The sequence below is a fragment of the Myxocyprinus asiaticus genome, chromosome 23, assembly GCF_019703515.2.
Source record: "Myxocyprinus asiaticus isolate MX2 ecotype Aquarium Trade chromosome 23, UBuf_Myxa_2, whole genome shotgun sequence".
Lineage (NCBI taxonomy): Eukaryota > Metazoa > Chordata > Actinopteri > Cypriniformes > Catostomidae > Myxocyprinus > Myxocyprinus asiaticus.
This window is the reverse complement of record NC_059366.1, coordinates 38,532,363-38,559,460: the sequence shown is the minus strand read 5'-3', so window position 1 is coordinate 38,559,460 and position 27,098 is coordinate 38,532,363. Positions and strand designations below refer to the sequence as shown.

The 27,098-nt window shown below is 36.1% G+C and overlaps 1 protein-coding gene across 1 annotated transcript; it reads left to right on the top strand.

Moving 5' to 3' along the window:
• The first annotated feature begins 1,892 nt into the window (after positions 1–1,892).
• Positions 1,893–25,074, top strand: LOC127414076 (secreted frizzled-related protein 5-like). Its single transcript, XM_051651797.1, has 3 exons — positions 1,893–2,709; positions 15,422–15,499; positions 23,793–25,074. The coding sequence occupies exons 1-3, from the start codon at positions 2,187–2,189 to the stop codon at positions 24,119–24,121; spliced, it is 930 nt and encodes a 309-aa protein (XP_051507757.1). The 5' UTR covers positions 1,893–2,186; the 3' UTR covers positions 24,122–25,074.
• The last annotated feature ends 2,024 nt before the right edge of the window (positions 25,075–27,098 follow it).

Here is a 27,098-nt window from a genome sequence, read left to right as displayed (position 1 = left end):
GAATGAACAAAAGGGAAGGGAAAGAAAGAATAAGATGAAAGAAAAGAAAAGGGAAAATGAGGAAAATAAATAGAAAGAATAAGAGAAAAGGAAAGAGACAAGGAAGAGAAAGGGACATGGAAAAGGTTAGGAAATAAATGTAAAAGGAAAAGGGAAGGTAAAGGAGAGGGTGAAGGGAATGAAAGGAAGGGAAAAGAAAGTAAAAGGATGGGAAAGGGAAAAAGGAAAGGAAAGGAATATTAATTGATAGGGACAAGGAAAGGAAAGGAAAATGGTAGAGAAAGTAACAAGGAAAAGGAAAGGAAATAAATGTAACAGGAAGAAAGGAAATGAAGGGAGAGGGAAAAGCAACAAGGAAAGGAAAAGTAAGGTAAAGGAAAGGAATGGAAACAAAGTGAATAAAAGGAAAGGAAAAGGAAGGGAAAAGGAAACAGAAAGGAAAGGTAAGGTAAGGTAAACTAAAGGAAAGGGAAAGGGAAACAATGTAAAGTCAATGGAAACAAAGTGAATAAAAGGAAAGGAAAAGGAAGGGAAAAGGAAACAGAAAGGAAAGGTAAGGTAAGGTAAACTAAAGGAAAGGGAAAGGGAAACAATGTAAAGTCAATGGAAAAGGAAATAAAAGGAAAGAAAAAGGAAACAGAACAAAGAGAAAGGGAAAAGGAAATAGAAAGTAAAGGAAAGGAATGTAAAAGGAAAGGAAAGGAAAGGAAAGGAAAAGTAACAAAATCTGCTAACTGCTAATAGATGAAAAGACGCAAATCTAATAGTGAGGTTTCTCTGTATTTGGATGGCTGCAATGAGGCAGTGCGCCCCCCTGCTGCTGGGTGGCTGTGAGCTGAAATCTGGGCCCCACAGTGTGACAGCGAATGACAGGAGACAGAGAGAAAGCCTGTTTCTATTCACATCCAGCAGCAGCATTAGAATATCTCAAACAGAACGGCCAAATGCCCAGACCACCTGTAGATGCACCGCCATTAAATCTTTTTTCTGCCTGCTGTTTATTTCCTAATAAACTGGAATGTGCAAGGCCAGGGCAAATGATGTGTGTGGAGAATCTACAGTGGGGTTCAAATGTCTCAGACCACTCAAGAAAATACTTTAATTTTGTTATTTTTTATTTTTTTCATTTATTATTTTTTTCCCCTACACAATTTATATTACCAGCATTTTTACTTATTTTACTTTTTTTAATTTATTTTTTACACATAAAATGATTAAAAACTGAACTAAAAAAAAAAAAAGAAAAAAAAATACACATGAATTTCTGATATTTTTTTTCTTTTATTATTTGCTATGTCCTTTTGCTTTAATGACAGCATGCACTTGAGTTGACATGGACTTAAGTTTTACATGTTGACAAGTTTGTGCAAAACCTGATGATCTGTGTTATCCCAGCATGATTTGACAATGTGCCAACAAGCATCTTGTGTGTGTCAATGGAAAGAAGTAAATCTGACCTTTTGTGCAAAAGTGTAAACATAAAAATCATAAAATTGCTTATTTGATTAGACATATTTCATATTCATTTTGTCAAAACATTTCTTCGTTTTAAATCCTCAAACTTTCTTTAATTCCAGGTTTAAATTAGATTATGAATCCCAGATTCTCAGTATGGACTCTTGAACCCCACTGCATATGAGCTAAAGAGAAACTGAATGAGACCAGCACACTCCACGCATGCATTGCGCTGCAGGACAGTGCGTGGTCTGCCTGTAGAAGAGTCTGCAAGGGGGGTGGGCTGTGTGGGTGTGACAGTCCAGGCATGAGTGCCGCCCACTGTGCAGCATTTGGCTGTGGTTGGGAGGGGGTGGAGTTTACAGTGGACAGGGAAAGCCAGTCCACAGTAGGAGGTGGGTGGACAAGCTTTCTCAGGGGTTGTCAGCTCATAGGTCTCTGAATCCACTGGCTTTTATACACTAGGTGCACTTGAGACAAGCTAGAAAAGAGCTTTGCACTAAGACCTGCCACTTTCTGCTGATCCAACCAGCTTCTGAAAGGTTGAAGCCAAGGAGTTTCTAATGAACTGCAGTACTGACAGGGCAACCTAAGGCATAGAGGAGGAAAACCAAGCATAACCAGCTCTTTTTGTCATTTTTTCGTATTTCACAGCAAGGCAAAGGATTTAAATTTTTCTTATTCATCCATTCCCCCCTCCCCCTTCTAAAGTACACTATAACTGTAGGAACATGGCAGAGAAGAGGCAGGTGTCTCTGACCCAGGCCTTCACCCTGGTGTTGGTTCTTCTCACCTCAGTTACTTCAGCAGAGGAATACGACTATTACAGCTGGCAATCGGACAATTTCCACAATGGCCGGTTTTATGCCAAGCAACCGCAGTGTGTGGATATCCCAGCTGACCTGCGGCTCTGCTACAATGTGGGCTACAAAAAGATGAGGCTACCAAACCTGTTGGACCATGAGACCATGCCCGAGGTCAAGCAGCAAGCGGGCAGCTGGGTGCCCCTCTTGGCAAAGCAATGCCATGCTGACACGCAGGTGTTCCTGTGTTCCCTGTTTGCTCCGGTCTGCCTGGATCGGCCCATCTACCCCTGTCGCTCTCTGTGTGAGGCTGTGCGGGACAGCTGTGCCCCAGTTATGGAGACCTACGGCTTCCCCTGGCCAGAGATGCTACAGTGCGAGAAGTTCCCCATCGACAATGACCTGTGTATTCCCATGCAATTCTCAGCAGGGCACGCCACTCAAACTCCAGGTAGGACTTGCAAAAACTAGTGGTTTTAGAGTTAAATGTCATTGTTATTGATTCATGATTTAATACAATTAATTTCCACAATGTGGAATGTTGATGAGTGCAACATAGACTTTAAGATGTGACTAAACTAAACCAATTTTTTTATTTATTTATTTTTTGTGCAAATTCAAAAAAAAAAAAAACTACAGTAAACTGAATGTGTTGACAAAACTGTTCAACAGCATCACATGAATCCAGAACACATAATGCATAAATTTCACAAAATGTGTTTCAAAATCCCTATAATTTGAGTGATCATTTGACAAAGCTGCAAAACATTTGAAAAATTATTTTATTTCAGCAAGCTACAGATTTAAGCATTGTTTTCTGGTTAAAGAAACAACTTGTCTCTCTTTTTCTTAAAAAAAAAAAAAAAAAAAAATTGGTTATAGTAAGGCAATTATAATGGAAGTGAAAGGAGCCAATCCATAAATGTTAAAATACTCACTGTTTTAAAAGCATAGCCACAAGACATAAACAATTTGCATGTTAAAATAATTTAGTGTGATGCAATCGCTTAGTAAATTTTTTTGTTATAGTTAATTGTACAACTTTGTTGCCATGACGACGTAAGACGTAAACCCTGTAATCACGGTAATTTAGCAGTCTGCCACAAAACGATGATTAAAACAACTTTACAGCTCCAATAATACACCAGTTTTAACAGAAGAATTAATGTAAGTGCTTATAAAAAAAATTATTAGTTTCACATTTCTGCCTTTAAACCCTCCAAAAACTGGCCCCATTCACTTCCATTGTAAGTATCTCACTGTAACCTTGATTTTTGCTATCTTTAAAAGAAAATGAGGAACAAGTTTTTTTTTTTTTTGTGGTCATCAATATTATGCCACAAATGCTGTTAATTGAGCATAACTTTTATTGAACCTAGAAAATTTTAAGTAGACTTAAACGTCAAATAACCTTAAAATAAACTAACAAATAAACCTATCTAAATAAAAATTATTTTAAAAAAGTTGCAATTATTAAGTCTACAAAGATCTCCACAACAAGTCCCATTAGTAGATTTTCTCTTACTTTTATTTTGCCTGAGGGTCTTGAGAAAGTAAAATTAAGGCTCTTGGATGGACAAAAAATTTCACTATCTAAAGCAAACATCTGATGTGGAATGTGGAGAGGACAGTGCATGCTGCCCCTCTTACTCTTTGTTTAATCCTGCATTTGGGTTTCCAATTAGCCAGGCAGCCAAACTCTTTGGATCACTAATTAGTCTGGAAAGTTGTACATTACTTTGTCTCACTGAGACTAGAAGGACTATTGTAATGGACAGAGGAGACGAAGGAAAAAAGAAGAAAAAAGGGGGAGAATAGTTAGTGCTCAAGGATAATTCTGAAGATGGTGTTGAGCAGCATGAACGGTGTTTAAGGCACTACAAAGCCAATATATGTACTGTATATGTATATATTTGATAACAAAGAAAATAATTAAATATTCTGAGATAAATTTATATTACAGCAATTACATGTTGCAAAAAAGCAACAAGTGGCCAAAAATTTTTCCAACAATGCATAGACAATCTTCCCTACAAAACAATTCGGAATGAAAGAGATCAATGCATCATATGCTGCATGCTGTAACATAATGTAACATAACCAAATGAGGTCAAATGAAATTTGAAATTTACATACTGTAGGAGAAAAAATAAATAAATAAATTAAATAAATATAAAATTGTTAAAATATGTTAAAAAGGGATAGTTGTCCCAAAAATTATTGAACTCTGTCATCATTTACTGACCCTCATGTTGCTTCAAACCCGTATTCCTTTTTTTTTTTTTTTGCTTCCGTAGAACACAAAAGGAGATGTAAAGCAAAATCTTTAGTCTCAGTCATTGTATGGACAATAAATAAATAAATAAATTAATACTATGAAAGTGAATGGTGACTGAGGCTAACATTCAGCCTAACGAATCACCCACAAAAGTGAGCTAAATTTGACAAAACCTCCCTTTGAGGGCAGGGACATCCTCATTTGGCCAAATGATGCAAAACGGGTTTTTTTTAAGGGAAAAAGTTGGGTTAGGGTTAGTCTTTAGTAATAAAAACAATTGAAGTCCATGGTATGTCCCCATTTAGATAGTTAAGTATGCATGTATGTGTGAGTAAATGTGGCACACAGCTACTCTTTTCGTTGCTAAGATTTGATGGATTACAATGTTACAATGAAAAAATGTAACTCCACTACACTGTTTTCATACTTCTAAGTTAAGTAGCTTGGCTTCTGTTGGAATAATAAGCTCCTTAAAACTGCGGCAAAATCAAGAGCAAGAACAGCAAGAGAGAGACCTTTGAGACAATATCAATTACAAACATAGCTGTTCTGAAATGACATGATACTGAGAGTATGGAAACTAGCAGAGCTGAGTAAAATGTGCTTTCCACATTGCAGCTGGACGGTAAAGTCACTCACAGCCAAGCATTTGGTGTGTTTTGGTGAACGTGCACATCGATGTGAAACAGGACTCTAGAGATAACATGACAGCACAAACCCTCGTCTGGAATGGCCAGTCGCTCCGGCCTGCAGCCATCAGCTAGAGTAGCAGCCCTGGGAGTGAAGGGCTGTTTTGTCCCCTGTGGTTTGAGGTGAAATCTTGAGACGAGGGCCGTTCACAGCCAGAACCACAGACAAGTTTCACTGGCTGTTTGTGGATACTGACATGACAGTAAATGATACACTCCACTGCATCATATTTCAACTGCACAACAGTACGTCTTTTTAAACAATATAGTTTTTCAAATAGGAAACTTTTCTCAAAGGGACAGTTTCTTCCAAAAATGAAGCCATCATTTACTTACCCTAATGTCATTCAAAACCCATATGAATAAATTTTTTTCTTTTTGTGGAACACATAAAGCAGAATGACAGCCTCAGTCACCATTTACTTTCATTGTATGGAACAAAATGCAATAAAAGTGAATGGTGACTGAGCCTGTCAGTCCTTCACATTCTTCCTAACATCTTCTATGTTCAACAGAGGATTGCAGGGTTCCCACACTTTTTGACCAATGATTTTCCATTACTTTTTCAGTTGCTCATGCATTACTGGATAAAGATTTTTTTTTAATCATTTTATGCGATTGCACTCAAAGGGCTTTATTCATGAAACACGAGAAACTATTCTTATGTAAATTGTTGCAATCAGTTCAATGCAGCAATTTACAAACGATCGGATTTATGAACGATTTACACAGAAAATTGTGCTGCTCATGTTTCATGAATGAGGAACAAAAAGAGCAATTTTTAGCCGCTGAAACATTTTGGAGCTCAGCATAACTAGAAAAATGTGTATTCACTATATGACTTTTCCATGACTTTTAAAGATGTTCTTAATTTACATGAGTTTTCCTGACCTGAAAAAAAATCACAATTTTAAAATGCCCTGATATTTCCAGGTTGTCCATGACCGTGGAAACCATGTAAAGAAAGAAATAAAGGAAGGAAAAATACAATACATCTTTTGTTATGAAATCTATCATGTCTAAACTATGATGAGTCAGGAGCAACACGATTAAAACAAGTAATTTGGCTAAAAAATAAATAAAAATAAAACAGCATAGAACAAACCTACTACTGGCTTGGACTGGAATAAATTTGTACTCCATTGTTTGCAGGATTCCAATGAATGACGCTCTGAGAGAGACAGGTTTTCATGGCTCTGTCACCGCTCACTGCACATTTAAACAGACATAAATCACAGCAGTTTTTCATCCTGATTAATGTTTTATGTCCAAAGTGTTGCTGCTCATAACTTCAAGGATCCAACTGAGCCATAAAATTATGACCTGTGCATAGTTTACACAGAACGTTTTCCCCATAAACTCTGATAGAGAAACTCAGTGGTGTAGAACTTGCTCTGCTCTCTGAGGAAACTGTGTGGACTTAGAAGAGAATTCAGCTTAAAGGAATAGTCCACCCAAAAATGAAAATTCTCCTTCATTTACTCAACCTCATGCCATCCCAGATGTGTATGACTTTCTTTTTTCTGCAGAAGCCAAATTTAGAATTTTAGAAGAATATTTCAGCTCTGTAGGTCCATACAATGCAAGTGAAGGGGTGCCAAAATTGTTACACTCCAAAAATCACATAAACGCAGCATAAAAGTAATCCATATGACTCTAGTGATTAAATCCATATCTTTTGAAGTGGTTTTATAGGTGTGGGTAGAAACGGATCAATATTTAAGTCAATTTTTGCTTGAAATTCTTCCTGCCCAGTAGGGGAAGTATGCATGAACAATGTAAATCACCAAAAACACAAGAAGAATGTGAAAGTAAAGGGTCCTGGGTAGCTCAGCAAGTAAAGACACTGACTACCACACCTGGAGTCGCAAGTTCAAATCCAGGGTGTGCTGAGTGACTCCAGTCAGGCCTTCTAAGCAACCAGTTGGCTTGGTTGCTAGGATGGGTAGAGTCACATTGGGTTAACCTCCTCATGGTCGCTATAATGTGGTTCTCGCTCTTGGTGGGGCACGTGGTGAGTTGTGCGTGGATGCCGCAGAGAATAATGTGAAACCTCCATACGCGCTAGGTCTCCGCGGTAACGCGTTCAACAAGCCACATGATAAGATGTGCAGATTGACGGTTTCAGACGCAGAGGCAACTGAGATTCGTCTTCCACCACCCAGATTGAGGCAAGTTACAACGCCACCACGAGGACTTAGAGTGCATTGGGATCGGGCATTCCAAATTCGGGAGAAAAGGGGAGAAAAAAAATGTGAAAGTGAATGCTAAAGTGCAGCCTGACTAAGCAGAGAGGAGAATTTATAGTAAAATTGGACATAAATATTGATCTGTTTCTCACTCACACCTATCAAATCACTTCTAGAGACATTGATTTAACCACTGGATTCATATGGATTACTTTTATGCTGACTTGTGTGATTTTTGGAGCTTCAAAATTTTGGCACCCATTCACTTGCATTGCATGGAACAAAAGAGCAGAGAAATTCTTCTAAAAATCTTCATTTGTGTTCTGCTGAAGAAAGAAAGTCACACACATCTGGGATGGCATATGGGTGAGTAAATGATAAGAGAATTTTCATTTTTGGGTGAACTATTCCTTTAAGTGAGGACTTTCAGATTCAGTTCAGCTATCTACACTTACATTCATGATGACAGACAGCGCAAAGGATTTTACTGTTAACTGTTCTAGTCTTTCTACATCTGAGACACTTTATTCAAGCTCTTTCTGCCAAAAATTTGGCCACTCTATGGCCACCTACAATGCAGTATATGGACAGACTGATCTCATGAAAATTACGGGACTGTTGAGACATTTTTGCAAAATTATATTATGTGGTTCATTATTTGCAATCTGTCAGTTCGGAGGTGAAATATCCACTGAGTGGCACTAAAAGCAAGTAAAATTTTCTCCCCAACAGATGAGGTTTTTAAGGTTAAAGGGATGGTTCACCCAAAAAAAAAAAAAAAAATTCTCTCATCATTTATTCACCCTCATGCTATCCCAGATGTGACAATTTCTTCTGCTGAAAAAAATAAAAAATAAAAAAAAAAATAAAAAAAAAGTCTTTTTGAAGAATATCTCAGCTCTGTAGGTCCATACAATGCAGGTGAATGGTGACCAGAACTTTAAAGCTCCAAAAAGCACATCAAGGCAGCATAAAAGTAATCCATATGACTCCAGTGGTTAAATCCATGTTTTCAGAAGCACTATGATAGGTGTGGATGAGAAACAGATCAATATTACGTCCCTTTTTACTATAAATGTTCACTTTCACGAGCCCTCCTAAGCACTCTCTTCTCTCAAAAAAGTATTTCTTCTTTCGATTTTGCCAATTCCATTCTTTGTGTATATATTGTGTATATCCACCTACTGGGCAGGGAGGAGAATTTATTGTAAAAAATGGACTTAAATATTGATCTGTTGATATATTGATCAAAATACAATTTTACAGAAATACTTCATTAAATTACAACACAAGCATTTTGTTAGAAGTTACAGAGTTCAAAAGCTACTGCATAACAGGAATGAGCCAGTTAAGTATGTGACTAAATGGCTTTTGATTATTAATTTTTCTGAATGGAAAAGCCATCAACAGCTCTCAGAGGCAGTTCTGATGAGTTTCCCCATACATTTGTTCTAATATAGGAAGGTGGTTGAACTTTAGGGAATACATTACAAAAAAAGTCTGATATCACTCCATCTCTAAATTGGCACTTCTTGCAGAAACCTGGTTTGCTGAATTACCCATGCTCACTGTCCTGACACATGCCTTGGCTCTGTTTCTACTGTGCTTTCCGCCAGCAAGCCACCCTGCAAAATAGAATAAATTGCTCTGCAGTGCAAATAACACGTTTCAGCTTCACAAATGCCTCTTGCTACAGCCTGTGTGTCTGACTGCGAGAAACATTAAGTTCTCTCCTCCACATTCCAATTCACAAAATGTTTGCACAACCTTTGCGCAAGGTATTCCTGCAGATTTTTTTTTTCTCTTTTCATACTTTTCAGTACAAACACGCCTCCTTTCTATGTAAATTTGTCTTTAAATCAATTGCACTTTATTCAAAGAGCTTAGCACTACTGGCCTGGCACAATTAATGTTGTGCTATTACTTCCCTCAAAAACTGAATTTTACAACATACAGTCTGATGAGTCTCATGACATGGCGAAATCGTAGGATATTGTACTATAACTTGGCTCGTACTAAAAAGGTTAGACTCCCATAAGGACTCTACTCCCATAGAGACCAACAAATCAACAAGCAGAATTTCAAATCGATACAATGTAGGCATCAAATTTTAGCTGGCCTCCTACCCAACACTTTATTTTTTAGAAAGGAAACGTCTATGAACAAATTTGGTTATTCAGTCCATACTTACATATTTATGCAATAAAAATGACTGATATATGTTGCATTTTTGGTCGACACCTATTGGAGTAAAAATCGTACCTTTTCATAACAGCCAAGTTGTACAATATCTTACAGTTTTGCGAGTTGTCATCAAACTATGTTGAATGAACCACGCTATAGCATGCACAATTCATTCTTCGTGATTTCCCCACTCAGTATGTGCAAGTAACTGCACACTGTCACATCTCCGACTCACTGAACGTTAAATGTAAGGGAATTTCTACTCAGGGACCAACTGATGGTTGAAACTTACAGAGGGGTTCAACTCCCCATAACCTGTTCACTGAAGCCTGGTGAACTTTGACACCTCTCCTAATTATCTGCCGCTATGGCTGTGCTCCAGGCTGGGGTGATAAACTCTGACCCTTGGTTTTTAACCTGGAAGGGGGAGTCTGGAGACGATTTTGCCAGATGCTTTTGCTCTGTTAGAACCTGGGCTGAGTAAATGACAAAATCATATTCAGCAACATCAGGATCAAATATAACGCACATCAACGTGCGGTTGATTTCGATTAGAGAAATTCAAGCTCCCTCCAGCCAAACTGATCACGGTTTGTTCCGTCTGAACCACCCCATAGGGATCAAATAGAGGTTTCTGTATTTTTTACTGAACAAATGAATGGCTTTTCCAAATATTCACAAAGCCACATCCTGCATTCTTCCTAATCACTCTGTTTAGCAGGTAAATGAAATGTCGGAAGCCTGGAATATACACATATAGCACTGCAGGCAAAATCACAGAAACAAATGAATCCTATAGAAAACCAAACAACAAATATTAAAGGTGTCATGACATGCCTTTTTTATTATTTCATTATGTACCTTGAGGTTCACTTATAATATTTGTAAAGTTTTTTGCACAAAAAAAAAAAAAAATATTATACAGTTATATATTTTTAATGATTATCATTTTCCACCCTCTGTAAGTAATGCTCAGTTTTGGTGCTGCTTCTCCTTTAAGACCTGACTGGAAACGCCCACTGTTATGATTGGCTCTCTGCTCTTGACTGACTGGCTTTCTCCTTGCCATCTCACTGCTCACCATTACTGGTGGGGCTATAGAAGTAATAAGGCATAGTGGGCACTGATGTTTTGTCGTGGAAGTGGTCAGATGTCTACCACAGTGTGACATCACAATGTGGAGGAAGTAGAGAATGAGTCGTTTTGGCAGCTTGATTTAAACAAATGTTATTTTTGCAGTAAGGAGGAAGTTTTGAGTTCTGAAACTTACAGTATGATTTTAAGGTACAGTGACCTCTTTATATGTTAAATGATCAAGGAAAATATGATTCCTCATGTCATGGAATCATTGTCAGTGGGTAAAACATGTAGAGATAAGGGTAAAATATTCCTCAAAGGGGTAGTTCACCCAAAAAAACAAAAAACAAACAAACAACAAAAAAAAAATTACAATTTGGTTATTATTTACTCAACCTCACATCTTTTCAAACCTGAATGACTTTATTTCTTCTGTGGAACACATTAGGAAAAATTATGAGGAAAGTTGATGCTGCTTTTTCCTATACCATGTCACTAACATTCTGCCTAACATCTTTTGTGTTTCACTGAAAACACAATATGGGTTTGAATCTATATAAGGGTGAGTAAATAATTACATAATTACAATCTTGGGTGAACTCTGCCTTTAAAACTGAAGTGTGTTATTTCTGTGCCACTTTATGTATACAGTACATACAGCATTTATATATATTGTGCTGTGACGAGGAGGGTGTGGCTGGGCCGTGAGGGTGCACAGATGGCGCTGAGTCACCCAATCAGTGGGAGAGAGAGATAAAAGGGACCCGGAGACGCCAGTTCAAGAGAGAGAGATAGACACACGTGGCCGCACTGTGTGTGTGTTTATGTTTGTTTTATGTTGTTTTAAGTTCAGTTACGTCATTAAAGTTATGTTGACTGTTCTGTCGGTTCCCGCCTCTTCCTTGCCCATCCTTTACCCATTACATGTGTATATACAGTATATACAATATATAGATAGATAGATATACTGTAGATATCTACAGTATATACTATGTATATATACAGTATATATGTGTGTGTGTGTGTGTGTGTGTGTGTTTGTGGGCAGGTTTGGGTGGTTTACTAGGACTTTTTTTATGTTACAAACTGGTAATTACAAAGCTATTATGCTATAAATGTGGTTTATGAGGACATTTCTAGTGTCCCCATAATTCAAATCGCTTAAAAAACATAATAAACAATGTTTTTTTGAAAATGTAAAAATGCAGAAAGTTTTTTTTTTTTTTTTTTAGAGTTAGGTTTAGAGGTAGGGTTAGGGGATAGAATCTATTGTTCATACAGTATAAAAATCATTATGTCTATGGAGAGTCCTCATTAAGATAGCTGCACCAACGTGTGTGTGTGTGTGTGTGTGTGTGTGTGTGTGTGTGTGTGTGCGTGTGTACATGTTTATACTACATTGTGGGGAAATGTCCCCAAAAGTATAGTAAAACCTGAGATCACCTACCTTGTAGGGCCCAGCCAGCGGTCCCCACGAGGAAAATGGCTTATTAAACATACTAAACGATGTTTTTTGAAAATGTAAAAATGCAAAAAGGTTTCTGTGAGGGATAGGTTTAGGGGTGGGGTTAGGAGATAGAAATTATTATTAGATCTGTATAAAATCCATAAATTGTATGGAAGTCTATGGAGAGTCCCCACAATCATTTAAAAGCAAGTTTGTGTGTGTGTGTGTGTGTGTGTGTGTGTGTGTGTGTTTATTTTTATTTTTATTTTATTTTTTTCTGTCTTTAATAGGGTATGTTAATGTCCTGTGATATGTATGCCACCTCTGGACACAGCACAGATATGGAGGGCTGAATATACACACTACAGACCGGTACAGATGTGCACTTTTAGAGAATTACAATGCTAGGGTGCTGTGGGCGGTAACCAGGACGTTGCTGTGTGGTTGCTAAGGTGTTCTGAGTGCTTTTTTTTAATATGTTGGTAAGCAATTGCCAGGGTGTGGTAACTTACTGGCTCAAGTCAATAAAGAGAAAGATGCTTTGGTCCCAAGATACATGGATGGATCGGGTCCTTCCTTCATTGTAACTCTATGGGATTTTTGGCCCATTTTATCATCTGACTCGTGAAAATCATCAGTCTGATCACTTAGAAAAGCGACACCTCTTGTCAACAAGCCGCATCATTTGAGGTGTCATTTATGTCTGTAACACAAACAGTGTGGAAAAGTTTAAACACGAAAGCTTACTACTTTTATGAATGTCAGCATCAGTAAAAGTGCTGCTTGCCTTAGTAAGCACCACTTATAACTATAAAAAGAGTGTATATGTGCTTTTGCAGTGATGTACAAGTGAAAGTCTTAATCGTGTTTTATAACTTCCCCTCCCCATTGACGAAATAAAACTAGCGGCTGCCAAACCTCTCCCCCTCATGGCTTCAAACACTGTGGCTTAAGCTCTATTAGCACTGGCCTGCTGCCCCCGCATGAGTTTAGCTCTGCAATAAAACTGTATTCTACTCCCTGCATGAAAACCAAAACCCCTATTAGAGCTGTTAGAATGAACATGTTCACATGAAAGGGTTCTGTTACATTGGTAAACCAATCTGTTTGAATGTGAAACATTTCACCCATTATTTGTTAGTGTGAGACTCCTGTGATTAACCCTTGTGTGCTGTTCGGGTCTTTTTGGAACCATTTAGAATTTTTTTCTTTAATAAAAAATGGTATCCTTTATCTGAGTTGTACAAGACTTGTTGATTTTTCATCCACTATCTACTGTATCTGAACAAACAAACAAAAAATCTGGACTTGATTCGATAAGTCTAAGGGGTCTTTAAAAAACCAAATAAACAACATTTGTGATGTTTTGGGTCATTTTTGACCCTCCATAGGAAATGATTGGGAAATACTAAAATACAGAGATTTTTTGTTATGTATTTGTCACATAAAAATCAATAAATCAGACACAATGCAGAACATAACCACACGAAAATTAAGGGGTAGGACTATAAAACATCCCCAATGCAGAAAAGACACCCACACACACATACAGGTTTGTTTGACTATATTAGTGATCTCTCATTGACTTCCACTGATTTCATATCAGGCGAACAGTATTTTCTATTTCCAAACTCTACCCCTAAACCTAAACCTAACCATCACACAAACATGTGCACATCACTAGATTTGAAAATCAACATAATCTGACCAATTTAAGAGCTTTTTTTATTATTATTACTGATGAGGACATTTGGCCCTCACAGGCGTAGACAAATCTATATAAACCAAACATACCACACAGGTCGAGGTCTGAGTTGAAGTTTATGCTAGAATTTTGATGTTTGATGTTTGAAATAATTGACAGGTAACAAAATAATAACTCTGTCTTTTCTTTGCTACACAATCAGATACGACTGTGGAGCATTGTCATGTTTGACAGCATATTGGAGCATCATTGCAAAATCTGACACTTTAACTCAAGTGGTTTAGAAAAAAAATGCAACAATTTGACAAATAATAGTTTTTTATAATGTCTAAATATATATCCAGTGCATTTCTTGAGATAATATCTAGAAATGGATTTAATTAACAGAGGTTCGAGAGGAGCATGTTAATTATAATCTGACAAATCACAGCCCATGAGCAGCTGCTTACCTGCTTCCTGTGACAACTCTCCTGACATCCCACCTCCACCCCATCTCCACCTATTCTCTAGATCCATTATCTAAATAAGTCTGGGGGGGTAATCAGGACTCGAGTCGAGTCTCGAGCTCCGAGCCCTCCAATATACGGACAGCAAGCCAAATGCGTTTACTGCTTCAACACAAGATTACATTAACATACAAACTACTGAAATTAAGTTAGTTAGAACATGAGATTATAGAGATCAGCCAATGCATGGAGCACTGAAGTCATCTATGGTCTAAATATAATAAAATTCAAATGCACAACTTTTGTGTTTTTACTTTAGTAAAATAAGTGTTTTTAAATATATCTTTAAAAAACAAAAAGGAAAATATTACACATGTATGTTCAGATCATTTTTGACCCACAAACATCACAAGTGTGACTCACAAAGGAACAGTGCACAAGGGTAAAGTAAAAAGTTTATCTCCTGGGAGTATTTAGGAAACATGTTTGAAAACAATCAATATTTTAATAATTCTGTTTGGTGATGGTAGCAGCACAGAAATTGCACACTTCATTTTTAAGAAGCTGTTTCCACTGGACCTTAGACATTAACTTCTGCCACTATCCAAAAGAGAGAAACGATCGTACTAAAATTACCTCAGGAATTATAAAACTCCAATTTTAAACGTGCAATTATATCTAATATAGTTGCCAAAAGGCTATATCCACATTTTGATGATGAATTACAGAGAAGTGCTGATCTACATATGTCTTCTCCAAAGATCCCTCAGTTATGTTCATGGTTTTTATAGGGATATTGTTTGGTTCGTTGGTTCGTTGGGTCAGTTTGCATTCTCACCACAAGTGAACCGCTCCAGAGTTCGTTTGCAGTCGGTCCGAGAACACCTCATTCAGGCAGTCTCGGACCGATTGTTTTGGTGCGGATCCGAGTGCGATTGCCATTTCATATATGCTTAAATGAACCGAACCAAGGGAGAAAACGCTCCAAACGAGCCAGGTGTGAAAACACCCTAAGTCAACTAATACCAAACTGTTTTTAGTGTAATAACTACTAAGTTCTAAAAACACATGAGCTCATAAACCTTTAAATTTGATTATGCTTTTTAACTCTCATTTCTTATCTATCTTTCTCTCTTCTCACCCTTTAGTTTCAAAAGTGTGTCCACCTTGTGACAACGAGCTGAAAGCTGACACCATAATGGAGCACTACTGCGCCAGTGACTTTGGTAAGATATATACATATGTCACATTTACATACTACTTTTATTGAGATGCTAAACTTGATTTCATTAGTAACTTGTCTCTATAGGAATGATCTCTTGATAATAGGAAAAATGTGTGATGAAATTTTTTTTAGATTTTCTTGTGTAGGAAAGTGGTCACTTTAATGTTTTGTGTGCAAATAATAAAAGTGGCATCATGAGAAAAACAGATACAATATGAAATTAATGTAAAATTAACAGGCTGTAATTAATTGAAAAAATATTTGTCCATAATGATATCGTAATGATACCAGTATTTCAATAGAAAATAGGATTACCACTGGCAGATAAAATGCCAATAAACAGTACACAGCATATATGTGATCCAATTTATAGATACCTTCTGTAAAAAGATGTACTCAAAATTTCTGAATTTAAATGAACTCTTATTTTGAACAAAAGTCACTATCTATTGCACTATAATTTGGAACTGACACTAAATTGAATGACCACTTTTGCTAATTGGGCAACCAGGCAAAATTATCCAGTGCCATTATCTAATGCCAGTGTTTCCCCTAGGATTTTTTTCAGCAGCGGTGCTGTTGTGCATGCGTCCACGAGCCCGTAACTCCGAACCCATATTTACACATGTCGGTGGAGAAATAGCATAAAACTACCTTAGAATTATTATAGATGGGTTATTCATTTTCACCTTGTCCTGTGTGTGTTTACTGGGGGCTTTTGAAGGGCTCTGGAGGTAAAATTTACTAAAACATCTGAACATTTACAACATTCTTATGGGGGTGGGGGGGGTGTTACAATTCTTACCTCTAGTTTTTTAAAGAATATACTATAGCCTAATTATGGTCCTCTGTTTCAATTACTTGTTTCCCAGCAAGACGTGATACAATCATGTTCTGAATTACATTTATGTTGTTGTTCTTGGCAGATACCTTTAACAAAGACTATAACAGGTAGTTAAAGGGCAGTTCACCCAAAAATTACATTTCTGTCATTACACACCCCCAAGCCTGTATGAATTTCTCTCTTCTATGGAACACAAAAGGAGATGTTAGGCAGAATGAAGTTCCAGTCACCATTCACTGTCATATTTTATTTCCCATACATTCTCCCTAACATCTCCTTTTGAGTTCCATGGTAGAAAGGAATGCAGTTTGAAATATATCAAATTCCAGATAAAGAACATACAAAACATTGCAAACTTGTGGCAAAACAACAAGTTTTCAATGTATAGTGTATGTGAGTTGGTATGGAATGGTCATCCAGTGTTTAATGGAGCTGGAAGATTCCTGCTGTGCTAGTTTGTGATTTTTTTAATGCTTCGTTTAAAGTGATGTATTCTGACTGGTGTTCCATTGATCTGTCAAAGGTGAATCTTTAGAATGAATCTCTGGCCTTGAATAAAATACTTTAGAGGTTAAAAGCTATTGGAAAAGACTTCCCTATGGAGAGCACAGGATTACGGCACAGTAGAGCCACATATACGCCTGACTTATCTTTGGCTGTGAAGGCTGTTTCTCTTGGATTTACTTGTATTTTCCTTAATACTATGACAAATGACCCTACCAGATATTGTTAGTAGTTGCTCTGAGTGTTCTATGTTCTACATTTTACACATAATAAAAACACACAGAAAGTGCAGTCCAGACATCACGAAGAGAGTTAAAGTTCTATGGGGGAATTCATTAAGACTGAATTGTGTCCATTGTTGAATATAAATGCAGTCTGCACTGTTTTAGCACCTGATTCACTACAGAAATTATGCAAATTATGTAATAGCGCAAAAACTCCCACAAAATTACTGTACAGCCGGACATATGCCTGGTTATAACGATCTTCTCCCTCATTTGATTATTATGAGGAATTAGTGCTGCTATGATTACTAGAAAATGTATACAGAAATCTCTTTTAAATAATAATACATTTATCACCTGCTTTCCATGGGGGGTAATAGCACAACATAAAGTGTGCCAGGCAAATAGTGCTGAGTTGTAAAAATAAACAAATATGCAATTTATAATAAACCTAATTTACATGAGGAGCTGTGTTTCGGCGCATTGCCATTTAAGTGCATTTAGCACCTGGTTAAACTTGTTTGCGGGTGGTTAGCAAAAAAGACACAGGGTTTAGCTCACACAAAAGTGGCACAACTATTTAGTGAATTTAATAACAATGTAAAAAAAAATAAAAATAAAATAAAAAACATGCCAGTACATATGGCTCCTGAGTGATAATACTTCTCGTACTGAAACCAGAGAGTGCTGTGCAGTAGGCTTATGTTAATAAGTTTGATCGTGTTCTCTATTTGTCTTATTCAAATATTGCAGAGAGTTTTAATTCTTGCGGTCATTGCTGCCAGTTTCCACAATGTAACTACAATCGGTATATCAACACATACTGGACAGCTAGCACATTTATCATATGATTTGTGCATGTGCAGACCACGGCTGAGAAAGCTCTACATCAGAGTGTATTTACTGGCTCCTGATTTAAAATTTTATATAGCACAGAGGAAATTCATTGTTTTTGAGTTTGGTTTTGAGATTTTGTAATGGCTCACATTTGATTTTCTTATCTTTTTTTCTTTTTTTCTTTTTCTTTTCTTTTTTTTTTCTCCTGAAATTAATTAGATGATTTTACCTCAAAGAAAGGTTCAAATAAGCTTGTGAAGAGTGCTCACATTTAGTGTTCCAAAATAACAGAATCCATTATGAAATCCATAAGCAAATAAGTAAACAAACTGGAGTTAGAGAGAGAGCTGAGTCATTACCCTATAGCATTAGTTTCTAGAATTTACATTGTGTCCAACTTAGAAATAATGTTAAATCTGTGCTAAAACGGCAACAAGTTCTTGGAAGTTCAGCTTAAGTACTCCAATACAAATCCTCAAACGATGTTAATCATATTAAGTATTTTTAGGACAGAACAGAATGTCCATCACATTATAAAGATAAATCATAATTTCTGTTTAGTAAAGACAAATTCCACTGGACAAAAATGCTTTGCCAAACTCCTATCTTTACACAATATCTAATACACAATACATGATAGTTTGTAGTATTTTGCTGTGATTTTTAGCATTATATATGGCAACTCTGTAAATTCATTATAAGCACTGTTTTGTATTTTTTTTTTTTTTTTTTTTTTTCACAGAAGTTTGGAGTATTTAAATCTACTAGACCTGTTTAACCTGAGCAACTGAATAGGTTTAGTCTTTTCTTATTTTCTCCTCTAATGGTGATTTAGCAGCCTAAAGGATAAATGCTCTTTAATTACCCTCACATACAAAATTAGTGTTAAGCACAGAAATAGAGACTCTTTTCTTTAAAGATTCATCACAGTCTGGGAACTGACAAGCCTTTGAGTTTAACTTAATCCAGAAATTTTGCATCACTGCATTTTATATATATATATATATATATATATATATATATATATATATATATATATATACACACACTACTGGTCAAAAGTTTTGAAACACCTAATCTTTATTTAATTGTTTTTTTTTTTTTTTTTTTTTTTTACATTTTAGAATGTGAAAAAAGTGATAGTAAATAGTAATAGTAAAGTCATCAAAACTATGGAATAACATAAATGGAAATATGGGAATTATGTTGTGATTAAACAAAATCCCAAATAAATCAAAACTGTGTTATATTTTAGCATCTTCAAAGTAATCACCCTTTGCCTAGAATTTGCAGATATATATATATATATATATATATATATATATATATATATATATATATATATATATATATATATATATGTATATATACACACACACACACACACACACACACACACACACACACACACTACCGGTTTTGAAACACTTATTCTTTATTATAATTTTTATTTTTATTTTTTTTTATTTTTTTTTTCACATTTTAGAATGATAGTAAAATCAAAACTATGGAATAACATAAATGGAACTATGGGAATTATGTTGTGACAAAACAAAATCCAAAATAAATCAAAACTGTGTGTGCAGACATGTACTCTTGACATTTTCTCAACCAACTTCTTGAGGTATCACCCTGGGATGCTTTTTAAACAGTATTGAAGGAGTTCTCATCTATGTTGGGCACTTATTGGCTGCTTTTCTTTATTATTTGGTCCAAGTCATCAATTTCAAAAACTTTTTTTTTTTTTTAATTACATTTTAGTTTTATAATGAAATAAATTAATATGGTGGCACAATTATATTTTTATCTACAAAACCAATTTCAAACATTTAAGCATACACCTTCAGATCAAAAGATTTTTAAGATCATGAAAAATATTTCAGTCAAGTGTTTCAAAAGTTTTGACCAGTAGTGTATATATATATATATATATATATATATATATATATATATATATATATATAATACTTTTTATCATTATAAATGACTTGGATGCGGGTCTATGCACTGATTTAGCTACTACTTCACCATTGCCAATTTTTGTCATTGGCTTTTTGTTTTCATTGGCTGGGCTAAAAAAGCTTTTCGCTTTTGCTTTTTCTGTATGTAAGTAATAAAGGTGATGCAGATCAGTTAGCACATAAAATGTGACCCAAAAGACATTTCGAAATATATATATATATATATATATATATATATATATATATATATATTATTTTTTTTTTTTTTTTTTTTTTGTGGCACTTGCTTAGGCAAGTATGACTATTACTATTGCTCACACTTAAGGTGAGAATTTTAACAAACTCCCAACTAAAGTATTAAACGTTAAAGTATTAAACGTTAAAGTTCAGTTTATGCTACTGTATTTGTGTGTGTTTGTGAGTACCGTATAACACCTTGTCAACCACATAACAACACCCTGGCAACCACACATAACTCCCTAGGATCGCAAAACACGATTTTTGCATGGGCTAGCACCACTTACACTCATCACTCACTCTTCAGAATGCTAATTCAGAACATGCTCAACATTGAATAGCATTATTTACCAGTCTCGACAGATACAAATTCCCAAAGCTCCATCCAATACCAGTTTCTGGGTGTGGACGGAGCAGAGGTTTGCTTTCAGAATTTCTGAAAGAAGGCTGCAAATGCTCAGGATAACATTTTTCCTCCATGCCTGCCTTCATCTGCTGTTAGTCCAACTACCAGCAATTTAAAGCAGCTTTTGTGGATCGGCTTGTCACTGCGATATTGCCCAGGCGTGCACACTCCCCATAAGCATTACGGGTCATGACTCATGTGTGACCACCTGAATGAAAGAGAGAAAAATGACATGTGCAGCTGAGCTTTGCAGTTATGATGTGGTTTTGCAAGGTAAATCTCATGGCAAAATCTATTATATTTAACTGTGACTTAAAGGTGATGTCATTTTTTTAAAGTTAAAATACTTTCTCCTGTCCTAGTGTAATGTGCTGAGTAAGTAAGCCATTCACTGTTTCATTTCCCAGAAAAGTGTGAACACTGTGGCTCTGTGGCACTTTTAACACAACTGCTTGTTTGAGCGGCCTGACACACCAACACTGGCTCAAGCAATGGCGAGAGTTTGGGGCAGTATCTGTTTGTCCAACCAATGGAATATAGCGGAGTTTTACTCCAAGCATGCAAGTTTAATATTTTCCATTTAATTTTTTTTTTTTTTTTTTGCCAAGCCATACTATTTAAAATAGTAATCATGCCATTGCAAAACAGGTGAACTGATCTTTTTGTAGTGATCAAATGAAACTATTTAAATGACATTCCTGCACTTCCGGAGATGTGTGTGCGTCTTTCTAACTTCATTAATGTTTGTTTATTTTAGTAGACAAGGAGCCCCAGCTCACACTGATAATGCTTTTAAATACTCCAGATGTATCCGATGCTTTGAGACACATTTTGTCATTGATTAATGTGCTCTCAGTAAGCCCACAGCACGAGTCAGGTTTCATAGCATCAGTTACATGCTTTACTTGCCATATTCATGTTTAATTTCAAGCATGTTTGTTTCTAACTGAGAAACAAGAGAACCTGTCACAACTGGATCACAAAGTTTTGGATTCAAAGCACATTAAGATTAAGGGGGGCCTTTAACAAAGGAAAGTCCAGCCCTGATCAGACATTAGCAAAAGTTACTGTAGACTTACTGTAGAATTACAATACTACAATGTGAGTTACAATGTGGAATTAATTACGATTACAGTACCATATACAAAACAGTTGCAAAGATAATGGAAGCTTTATGGAATCTTCCAAAACGAGGTCCCAGGACAAACATGGTTTGATGGAAACCTCAAAATCCAGTTCTTAAAAAAAGTTTTTGGAGGGGAAGAAAATGCTTCCATAGTGATGTTTTTGGTGTTTACTTTTGGTGTAAAAAAAAGGTGGGGGTGTGATCTGGTGTTCACTTTTCACATCTGTCTCTAAAACTTTCTGTTCGTCTCTCTGTCCTCTCCTGGGTGACTGCAGTTACTGCGTCCATGTTTAAATGATGCTCCTCCAGGGAGCTGTAAACTATTCCAGCGCTCTGGATAGCCTTGGTTCTTCCTGTGTGCTTGTTGTGAAATGTCTTATGCTTGAGACAGCAGAAATATATGGGAGAACCGGAGTGTGACCAAGAGCCCCATGGGAGGATTTCCCAGTTTTTCCGATGGATAAAGTTAAATGACAACACGTAGATCCCAGACCTTTTTCTGAATGGTCTCTCTGGTGTTTCCTTGATGTTTTTAGTCTGTTTCTTTCAATATTTTATCTACAGTCCTCTAAATTCTGTCATTTTTCAATCACCATCATGTAGTTTCGAACCCATATGCTGTTCTTTTTATTATTATTGTGGAATACAAAAGTAGACATTTTTTGGGGGGGGAAAATGCAGCTCTGTCCATTGAATAGCAATTTATAGTAACCATGTCTGTCAAGCTTTAAAGGGATAGTTTACCCAAAAATGAAAGTTATCTTATCATTTACTCACCCTCATGCCATCCAAGATGTGTATGACTTTCTTTCTTCAGCAGAACACAAACAAAGATCCATACAATATAAGTGAATTGTGATCAGACATTTGTAGCTCCAAAAATCACATAAAGGAAACATTTAAGTAATCCATATGGCTCCAGTGTATAAATCCATATCTTCAGAAGCAATATAATAGGTGTGGGTAAGAAACAGAATAACATTTAAATCCTTTTTTTTATTTTAAATCTCCATGTTAACTTTCACTTTCAGATGTAAAAGTGAAAGTGAAAGTGGAGATTTAGAGTTTAAAAATGACTTAAATTTTGACCCGTTTCTCACCCACACCTATTATACGGCTTCTGAAGATATGAATTCAACCACTTTATGTGACTTTTGGAGCTACAAAGGTCTGATCACCATTCACTTGCATTGTATGGACCCACAGAGCTGAAATATTCTTCTAAAAACCTTTGTTTGTGTTCTGCTGAAGAAAGAAAGTCATACACATCTGGGATGGCATGGGGTGAGTAAATAATAAGAGAATGTTCATTTTTGGGTGAACTATCCCTTTAAAAAGCACAAAACACACACACACACACACACACACGTTGGTGCGGCTATCCTTATGAGGACTCTCCATAGACATAATGATTTTTATACTGTACATACTATAGATTATATTCCCTAACCCTAACCCTACCCCTAAACCTAACCCTCACAAAAAAACTTTCTGCATTTTTACATCTTCAAAAAAACATAGTTTAGTATGTTTTTTAAGTGTTTTGAATTATGGGGACACTAGAAATGTCCTCATAAACCACATTTATAGCATAATACCCTTGTAATTACCAGTTTGTAACCTAAAAAAAAAGTCCTCGTAAACCACCCAAACCCGCACACACACACACACACACACACAAAACCCCACCATAAAAGTAGTCCATGTGCTATATTAAAAATCTTCTGAACTTTGTGTGATGAACAAACCGTAATTTAACGTGCCCACTATCGCTTATGTCTGGTCTGTGTTAGTGTTGACATTATAAGACATGTCAGATTGGAGCTTCGGTGGAGGGAAATATTTTCAGTGAATATTGACTTAACTTTCAGTCTGATGCCCACACAAAGCTATTGAATGGCTTCAGAGGACTTGAAGTATAGAATAATAATCATATGGACTCTTTTTATGATACATCCATGGGACCTTTTGTGGTGTTTATTTTCATTTTATTTATTTTTTTAAGCTTGACAGACGTGGTTACTGTAAACTGTCGAAAATAGCTATATGTAAAGATTCCTCAAATATTTGAAGAGCATATTTTTTTTCCCTAAAGAGTCTCTCTGGTCATGCCTTGGTGAGTCTAAGTCTGTGTTACTCTGCATTGCATCTACAGCCCTCAAGATGAAGATCAAAGAGGTGAAAAAGGAAAAAGGCGACCGCAAGCTCATCGCAGCACAAAAAAAGAAGAAGGTTCTGAAGATGGGTGTTCTGAGGAAGAAAGACTTAAAGAAGCTCACGCTATACATCAAGAACGGAGCAAACTGTCCCTGCTCGCAGCTGGACAATCTCGGGAGCAGCTTCCTCATCATAGGACGCAAAGTGGACCAACAGTTACTGCTCATGTCCATCCACAAATGGGACAAGAAGAGCAAGGAGCTCAAGTTTGCCATCAAATACATGAAGTCTCATCAGTGTCCCACCTATCACACTGTCTTCCAGTGATCAGTGACACTTTTCTCAATAGTGGACCCTGAATCTACCCATAACTGTTCCAGAGAGTCCATTCCTAATTCCAACCATTAGTACACACAGATTTTATTACTCAATAAGTGGCTTTTGGAAACTGCTTAGGACTTAATTCATCAGCAAGTTCAGCCAGAGCTACATTCTGTTGGCAGTTATCTACATAAAATGAATTCTTTGTGAAGAAATCAGCACACTTAAGATGCTTGTGCATATTTTAGTGAATGTTTCCTAAAGACTATTAAGAAAGACATTTGTAAAGGTAAAACGACCCCTTCAATCAGTGTGAGAAAAATCAATGCCAAAGCGAACAAGAGCACTCAGTTATTGAGCAAATGTTTGATTTCAATGGCCAGATTCCACTTAAACTAATGAAACAAAAACATGCATAGTGCCAACTGGTTTTTATTTGTATCTTTTATTTTGTAGATAAGGAATACAAAGTTTTTATTATATTCAGTGAAGATACAATTAGCATGAGTCTAGAATGTGACACATTGTGGGTTGAATCTTGGGAGGTAAGAACTTTGATGGTTTGAAAATGTCCTTGACTTTTGGTCAGGACAGCGGCCCAAATATGTCAACCGCAGCCCTGTGAGCAAGTCTGGGCCATTTCTCTGCTTTAAGAGAGCATGTCATGCCAGCCAAGCTTATAAGACTCTGGACTCATTCAAGCAAGTTTGGTTGGTGAGGTTTTTAGTCCTTCTTATGCTTTTTAAACAGTTTGCAACATTCTTCTTCTTCTTCTTTTTTTTTTTTTTTTTTTTTTTTTTTGTACTAGAATGATTATCTATTGCTATAAATATACATACATGGTATGGAAAAATCCTTCCAACATTGCATCTGAGTTCACTGTAATAAAATTTAAAATCTAAATGTGCTACTTCTGTTTAATCTGAGATTGGGAAAACATTAAGTTATGATCTAATTGTTACTGGTCATTTTGCAATTCTTGTTAAACTTACACAATATATTTGGACATTAAGGAATATTTCACCCAAAACTCAAAATGCTGTTTTTTTTTACTAACCCTCATGTTGTTCCAAACCGGTTTGATTTCTTTATTTCTTTTTAATTTTTTTTTAATGAAAAATCAAAGAAGTTAGGCAGAATTTTATGTTGCTCTTTTCCATACAATGAAAGTGAATGTGGACAGATGCTGCGTTATAAAACGACACAAGTGTGTCATAAAAGTAGTCTGACAAACTTGTACACTATGTGCCAAGTCTTATGTGAAAAACAGACCCAAATTTAAGTTGAAAAATGTTCCATCCACCATAGCTTTCAAATCTCATTTGCATTTCCACATATTTAAAATCGGAGCATCATGTTCGATTCTGAGAACCAATGGAGTTTGGAAATGTAGCGATGTGCTATATTGTTCTGTTTCTCACACAAAACTTGAGAAGACTAAGAGCCAAGTCATATGGACCACTTTCTTAAAAATCACATTTTTCTAAGCTTATCACAGTCGTTCTTATTTCCTGTATATTGTATGGAAAAGATCAGCATGAACATTCTGCCTAACATAAACTCATTTTATGTTCCACAGATAACAAAAGTGTACAGGTTTGGAATGATTTGTGGGTTAGAAAATTGTGACCGAATTGTAAGTTTTTGGGGTGAACTATCCCTTTAAGGTAAATAAAAGAATCAGAAAGCCTCTATTAATTTAAAGTAGTGTCACTACACAATATAACAGTACATAACAAAACCACACCTAGAGATGCTATAAACTCATTCTATAACAAATACAGTATATCAAAAAGCTGAATCACCAAAATCAGATTGATTGTGACACATCATCTGTTTTCTCTTGCCAACAGTTTCTTTTAAGAACAAACTGTTTCAGTGCCAAACACTTTATTTATTTAATAAATAATGCCAAACACAAATCTATTTAAATGGGAATAGGGAAAAAGTAATGACTACAGCAGCACTACCACTGGAACTTATCTGTGATCATTAAGTGCATTGTGGGGAAGTGGCTCCTCATTGCTGACCTGCTGTCTGCAGATGGTTTGCCAACTCATGCCACCACGACTTTCAGATTCACACACTCTCCCATGGTAAAACACAAAGTGTACATCACACCTCACACCCAACACAATGCTACAGTCATCTGATTTGGCGCCAATGGTTTCTACGATCTACTTAGGCTTACAATGCTTTTGGGAAACACAGCCCTGAAACACAATTTTGAAATTCCCTGATATTTCTACGTATTCCACGGCAGTTTGAACCCTGTTTAACGCAGCCTCCACTGTAGTTTGTGCGCATGGTTTAACACTTAAAGATAAGACAGTAGTGGGGGTCAAAAGTCTACTTCTAAGTCTGCTTCTATTTTACATTTTTCTAATTTAATACAAGGAAGCATGAAAATCTTAAATATTTTACAAAGTTATTAACATGGTAAATGTCACTCATTTAATTTGCTTATTTGATTAGTCACCAAAAAATAGTGCAGAATCTTAAATATTTCTTCTTTGTTTTAATGTAAAATTATTTTTTTTGGTTTTACCATAAAACTGTGTTTATTACATGTTGAATCCCAGATTTTTAATATGGACCCAGACTTTTGAGCCCCACTGTGTTTTAAAATATGCATTGATAATGCTACATAAATGTATTTGGATGAAACTTTACTTGTTGTTTGGCTACATTTGCTAGAAGTTTGTTCTCTGGACATCTAAATGAAACGTCTTAAATTACTAAAAGGATGTGACAGATACACATGATATGATGGCATTTGCTGCAATTTGTTCTTTGAGAGAACTGACAGTCCTAACAGAACTCTTAAAACTTATATAAATCTAATTTTTGTATTTCAACAGGACAAGAGGTAAAACAAAATAAGTTGTACAAAGTCATTTGCCAACTTAAATTTAAAAGAATAGCTAAGTACAACGTTCAGTCAGACTCTACAAACTATGTACAAATTTGAAAGTAATTGAGA

Coding starts and splice junctions, on each gene's coding strand:
- LOC127414076 (XM_051651797.1), top strand. CDS start 2,187: ATGGCAGAGAAGAGGCAGGTGTCTCTGACCCAGGCCTTCACCCTGGTG. Junction 2,710..15,421: donor GCACGCCACTCAAACTCCAG/GTAGGACTTGCA, acceptor CTCACCCTTTAG/TTTCAAAAGTGTGTCCACCT. Junction 15,500..23,792: donor CTACTGCGCCAGTGACTTTG/GTAAGATATATA, acceptor TTGCATCTACAG/CCCTCAAGATGAAGATCAAA.